General features: G+C 33.2%; 1 protein-coding gene across 1 annotated transcript; it reads right to left on the bottom strand.

The window, feature by feature from the left end:
* Positions 1 to 5,693: 5,693 nt before the first annotated feature.
* LOC148613987 (uncharacterized) lies at positions 5,694 to 6,997 on the bottom strand. Its single transcript, XM_088587679.1, has 2 exons — positions 6,979 to 6,997; positions 5,694 to 6,609 (listed from the first exon to the last, which is right to left on the bottom strand). The coding sequence occupies exon 2, from the start codon at positions 6,594 to 6,596 to the stop codon at positions 5,856 to 5,858; it is 741 nt and encodes a 246-aa protein (XP_088443805.1). The 5' UTR covers positions 6,597 to 6,609; positions 6,979 to 6,997; the 3' UTR covers positions 5,694 to 5,855.

Here is a 6,997-nt window from a genome sequence, read left to right as displayed (position 1 = left end):
ACTGTGGCTAATGAGAGAATTCAACACGACAGGAGACTGAAATATGTCAATACTTACAAAGTACAATCTTCTTTTACCATTACATATATTACAATTGTCTTAAAGCATTACTTCATCAAACACATATTTGTAATATCAAATTAGGATTTTGAGTAATACAAAACTAGATCGGGTCATCTTAGTGTACGAAACAGTGAGCCTGAATGTAATTGTCTACTGTTCACCAAATTAAATCTGAATTCTTTTTCTGGAAATCAAACTAAAGAATTGTTTGAATTTGCTTGTTACTAATCTATGTTTGTTTTTCCAACATATGATACTCAACCTTTCCGTTAATCATCATCAAAATCATTTGAGCGGTTACAAAGGAGTAGCACTTACGAGGTTTTGATATGCAAACCCCGAAATTGGTCAATCCCACTTTGGAGTTCTTTGATAGTTATCAAACTGCCTAAATATGATGCCCAACCTTCCTATCCAATTTTATTTAAATTCCTTAAGCGGTTTAGGAGAGTTGTGCTTGCAAGAAATATAGACAGAAGAACGGACAGACGGACAGACAAAGAGGGTGCTCGTCGATGATTGTTTTCCCTACTACATACGTGCACCGAATTCAATAGACATTTTTTTGCTAAAGCAGCATTAGTTTAAAAGTTAACAAAAGAGTTATAAAATGCAAATCAAAGACAACGATTTTGTGATTTCCTATAAATATTTCAACATTGGGAACCCCATCCACCCGTTGAAATAGCCGCTTAAAAACTTTTTCTTAACTTTTGTCTACTTGAAATGAAAAATGTTTGAATCGGACAATCGCAAAGTTTATAAAATATGTATTTTGGTATTTCTATGCATTTTCAGTGTTTTAAATGTCGTTGAAAGCTAAAAAAGCAATATTGATGGCGTTACCCATAGTTGTTTTTAAGTTAAGGGTACGAAGGGGAAAATGCAACAAACGAACAGACGGACACCATGAAAACCAAACAAATATCAAATGAAAATCAAATGAATATCACACAAATATTAACCGAATAACGAATAACTGCTTGATACAAATTCTTTCTATACAGTTTCATTAAAATCATATGGTGCGATTAAGGAAAAGTTCCCGGCTGCAGGCCTTACTATCCACTGTGTTCAAACAATTACGGTAACCACTTACCACTGTCACCATAAAGGTGCATCGCAGAGAACTTATTTTTACAGTAGACAGTTCATTTTATTATGAACAGATGTATCCTTTAACCACTGTTCTCCATACTGACAATTTCTGGTTGTCATTTTGCATTTCAATATTTGGAAAACATCCGTCTAAGCATAACATTTTCAATATCTGTTCAAAGTTAAGTGAAAAGCAACATATTATTATTATGATTCACAAAGATTGGTTTTTCATCTCTACTTTTCTATTGAAATACCAAATTTTACAAATAGCATCGTCTGCGAAATTTAGGAATAAACAGCTGTCAACAGAAAAAAAATAAACTGTACACGCAACACTTTGGTGACAGTGTCAACTTTTTCAGTTTGACAATTGAGTAGAAGATTTTAACCTTCTATCAGACAAATACCTATGGAATAAAAGAAACCTTAAGGATGTAGATCTAGGGTAAGGAACATAACTCTTAAAAATCATTAGAACATTAGTATTCAGCATTTTATATCAGTCTCATGTAAGCATCAAAGTAACTAGGACTGATTTCATTCTGTTTCAAGGAAAAAGCTTGAAAGGCTTTGGTGAAATTGATGATGATACAAACATACCGCTGATTTAAAGAGTTATGTCCCTTACCCTAGATCTACCTCCTTGAACCTACTTGTAAATAGTATAACTTCCAAAAAGAAGATCATAAGAATCATCTTTCAATCAAAAGAAAACTACATTTTTTCCCTCCAAGTAAGTACTTTACTTGCTGAAAAAACAAATATGTATGTGCTGTAAAGGTACACATGTACACCTGGAAGGAATTTCCGAAACTTGTTAAGTAAATTAGATAAACACTAATTTGGATAATTCTGGCTAAGTTAATGGTAAGGTGTTGGTCGATGAAATGCAAACCTGTATCTATGATTACTCGATTTTATATTTGTGATTGGTTTTGTCTACGAAGTCTTCAACAGTAGTTTTTATAATGATGTTAAAACTTTAGATTTAACTTAAAATTTGGGAAGTATAAGTCACGTATTACCGTTCAGAAGTATGTGACATCATATTTTGGTAAAGGACATTCAACAATATTACAAGGTATGAAAAAAAGAAGAAAAAACATAACTACAATACTTTTTGAGATGTGACTAATTAAGTACCAGTCCACGTAAAAATCAGACAGGAGATGATTTATGCATATCAAAAACCCACCGATTTCAGTTTTATTTCTTGTTCAGAAAGCGTTATAGATCACATAACCAGTCTTAGTTGTTCATTTGGGGGTTGCGCTTTTGAGATAGAATTTATATAGATTGTACATGAAATTAACACGTTGCAAGAGTTGTCGTTCTTGATTTGACTTGATTTGGTTGATTTTAGTGTAGTTTTCTCAAAAGTACAGATCTAAATACAAAAAGGACTATTGTCACATGAAAATATAGCATATGTAGACCAAAAAAGCTTAATCTGATCCTTGGATTTTTCTACGCCATGAATCACTTGACCATAGGCAGTGTCTGAATTTTAGATGGACTGGTACATAATATCATAGTATATACGCGTGACTAGTTTTCGTCGATGAATGTCATATAACGTCAATCATTATTGGGATGCTATGCCTGTGCTACAAATTGCTGCTAGGAAAATAGTATGAAATACGAGAATACATTCTAATGATATTAAGATAATATATATACTCACTTTAACATTTAATTATTTGTCTGTAGTTTCAGTTAAGTTTTGACTTAATTTAAGATGATATAGGATATATAAAACTAGGTTTAAACAACAGCGGGTGTTATGCGCATGTCCATTGTCAGGAAATATTGGTCATTGATTAGATCTTGTGTCGTTTTATCAAATTTTAGTTTAACTATGAAGAAGTGTAATTTTGTGTTACCATAAAGTGTTTACTCCTGTCGTTGGTTTGTTTACACCATGTCAGGACATTATTGTGACCTCTGAAATTATTTACCGTTTTAGATTTAGGTTATATCCTGGAGTTTTATTTCACATTGGATTAGATTTGTCATTACTTTTTTTTCTGAATTTCTGAATAATATCTCGTATAATTAACATGCAAATTACAGGATCTTTAAAAAAAAAAATAAAAATGGCAAAATGACAAGTCTGATGTAAAGAACAAATCATTTAACTGTACTTCTGGATCGTTACGGTGTATCCATCTGCACCATGAATACAGATTTGTTCAACGTGTCATAGTTTTCCTTTTTCCTATCGTCTACCCTGGACTTGACTTTTTATGAGCAATTCGATGGGTATTTCCAGAAAAGCAGAGGACGCTTTCCCTACCGATGCTCCTGGTCCATCCCCCCAGTTTTTTTGTGAAGACCGAGTTGTACATTTACTTCTGTTACTTAGTATGAATTATTTTGGTTATTTTATGTTCTTTGTCGTGTGTGTCTGTTTTCCATGCCTGGTCTTTGTCTCTGGATTTCATTCTTTTGATTCCCGCTGGAATATTGGTTTCCTTGAATATTCATTCTACAATAGACCCAGGCAGCATGGTATACTGAATTTAACCATTACATGAATGAAACAAAGCTTGGGTAACATTTGATTTTTTTTTTAATTTTTCCTCAATAATGTGGGGCTTATATGAAGACCATCTCATGACCCATTTTTGGTCCTTGAAATTCATAAAAATTCATAAAAATCATCTAATTTCAACACCATATTGAAAGGCTCCTGATGAAAAACAAGGTGATAAAAGGTAATAACTATATGAATGTATCAAATATCGTTATATCTTTATGTCTGTACTAAAAAAAATTATCAGTCATACTTTAAGTGAGAAAAACTCCACTAGTACTTTAGTCTAAAATGAAGTCATAGAAAACCACTGTTAAAATTAGAACTTAAATATGACAATATAAAATTAAAGAAATCGGAGGACAGGTATGTCGTATAGGAAATGTGCGACTCAGAATAAAAACAATAAACCTAAATTCTTTACTGCGATGATACAAATATGAGAGGAGTTGATGAAATGATGGTAATGCACTTCTATGGTGATTAAAAACGTGAAGGTCTAGAGAGAAAATAACATTCAATATCATTCAATAAATTGTCATTAATACGTACCAACCAACAGACAACTTTAATGTACATTTGCAATGATAGTGCCTATCTTCAAACAAAAATTTACCTGGAACTAAAACGGCAAAATGGCATTCATGAAAAAAAAATTTTTTTTCCATAAAAAAAAACAAAGATAATGCTTCTCTTGCTTAAAATATTTTACTTTTAACCTACTTGTTTCTGAATTGTTATACTTTGACCGCCATGTAAATTGTTTTTTTTGCGCATGTGTAAAAGTTTCTGTCATCTTCAGGAAACATGTCAAAATCATGGATTTGTACTAAAAGTCTTCCGTTGCTTCTTTAAAACTATATTTGCCAACATGCCTCTGTTATAAGGGAAGCCAGATGTCTAGATATATTTTGAGAGTTAAACAAAATTAATATTTACAGCCAATCTAGTATTTTTTTATTATTATTTAAATTGAACCCTAACACAGACTTACACTCAACATTGGCGGATCCAGGAAAAAAAGTGAGTTGGACCCAAATGAATGTCAATTGGTTTGATTTTTTTCCTTCCGGAGTCAATGCCGAAGTCGAGTTCACATTAACGGCGTGTTTATCATCAACATGAGAAGATTCATCTCTACTTCGTAATAAGAGCAAGTTTTGATTTCGATATAAAACTATATATTTAAGAACGAACGGCAGGGTTTAACCACTTTTCTTTCAATGTTTGCATTTTTAGTGTTTGCTTAAGGAATAACTGATGCCATTTTTAGTAGTTTCCATCACACCAAGATAAATTCTTTCTTCCAACGATAGCAAACTGAACCATATTCCGACATGGGCAATTAGTAATATCGGCACAAAGCATTTTCTAGATATAATATCTTTTTGGTTTTCCCTTTTTAAAAGAAATACAAGTTGACATGGATGAGTTTCACAAAAGACGGGCATTCATTACAATCATCTTTGCATTTAGCTCCGACATTCGTATCAATACTGCTCAGAAAAACATTACAATTACAGTGAAAACTTCGTTTTTGTTTTTGTTTTTTTTTCAAGTGTGCTATCCCTTTACCCATGTTCAGATTAGAGTATAGTCGAGCTGAAAATTTTAAAATTTTGTATATTTCCTACATTCAAGCTTATATAGTTGTGAATACATATATTTTCTATGTAGTAAAACAAATAAATTACCCCGTGAAGAGCCTCCCATTGGTAACAGTAACTAAGCCTAAATCAAGGCTCTTGGCAAAATACGCGTGGTATAAAGAAAGTCTTTTTACGGGTTTTCTGAAAGCAATGCTTTCCAATCGTTTTTTTCTTTTAAAATACAGAAAATTAACAACACAAATCTATTTAAAAAAAAACTAAATAATTGCGTACTTATGATAATTCCAGGATAAAAAAGAGCATTAATTTATAATTTAAGAGAAACAATGTGGAATCCCCCCAAGAAAAAACAAAAAAAAAACACCCCCCCCCCCCCCAAAAAAAAAAAAAAAAAAAAAACAACAAAAAAACAAAACAAAAAACAAAAAAAAAAACAAAAAAAAACTGAAAAACGTTCAAGCAAACAAAAAAAATGAATGAGTAGTAAAGATTAAAAATTCCTTTATGTTTTTTTTTTATTATTACTTCTGCACTTTATGGTTGATTCAGCAAGCTTTACTAGCCAAGGCGCACGCAGTGGCTGTCCCTGCACATACACCGGCTAAAGCTGGACCACAACCGAATGCACAAGCTCCACCTGTAATTATTGCGCACAAGCCGCAGGCAATGCCTAAACCAGGACATAAAATCCCAAGAGAACTGCACGCTCCATCCCTAGCAGCTTTATTGCATCCTCGTTTATCCATTGGCTGATGTAGATCACGCTTTATTGTTTGGGTCTGGACTTCGCTCAGTTCTTTGATAATTTGTTCAGGGGATTCTGCTACCAGCTTGTTGACATTAGAAGCTATTTCGACAACTTTTGTTATGGCTCGGATGTTCACCTGACAGTCTGAGAAGTGGGTCTCACATTCATGGCTACTCTGGACTGAGTGACCATACTTTGCAGCGTTTATAAGTTCTTGTAAATGCTCAAACTGAGAGATATGTTTTAATGCTTCATTTTTTGGAACACCGTTGCCGCCACCGTTTTCTTGCATTCCTAACGACAAATTTGATAGGAATGTGAGTGGGTTCTCGTTTAGCTTGGAATCTGGACGAGATGCTACAATACATACCATTTTCTCAATGCACTGGTCGTGATCATGTATGCCAAGGTACTCATCTTGTTTCTTTAGTTGTTCGTCAATGGCTTTTTGTCGTCGTACCATCTCTATATCTCGTTGAATGGTACTATTTACAACGTGGAACAGGCCAATCGAAGATATCAAAAGTATCAATGTCATTTTGATAATTCCACTGAAAAGAAATTACGATACTAGTATGCTTAACCGAAATAATTCGAAATTACTAGACTTGAAACTTTCTGTCCAAATTCAAATATTTATCTTTTTTTATACAAAATGCACTTCCTATAAATTTAAAATAAATCGCAAAACAGATCACAGGCTCCCTCTTAAATTGTGGGTTTTTTTCTGCATGAAATATTGATTTTTCACAAATTCTATCCCCCAAAACTTGCTTGTCTCACTTCGCTGGGCATTTAGTTCTATTTACACCCCCTTGCCTGAAATTCTGGATACGCCCCTGGATGAGAACTTCGTACTTTTAATTGTCAGGTGTAAGAATATTCATTATTTTTTTGGACTCTATGCTATCTATACTTACAGGTATGTCTCGGCGCCAG

Source organism: Perna viridis, chromosome 6 (genome assembly GCF_037379345.1).
Source record: "Perna viridis isolate PV_CMFRI_1.1 ecotype Kerala chromosome 6, ASM3737934v1, whole genome shotgun sequence".
In the NCBI taxonomy this organism is placed as follows: Eukaryota; Metazoa; Mollusca; class Bivalvia; order Mytilida; family Mytilidae; genus Perna; species Perna viridis.
Note: the sequence above shows the minus strand (reverse complement) of the source record. Positions and strands in the feature narration are given on the sequence as shown.

Coding starts and splice junctions, on each gene's coding strand:
- LOC148613987 (XM_088587679.1), bottom strand. CDS start 6,596: ATGACATTGATACTTTTGATATCTTCGATTGGCCTGTTCCACGTTGTA.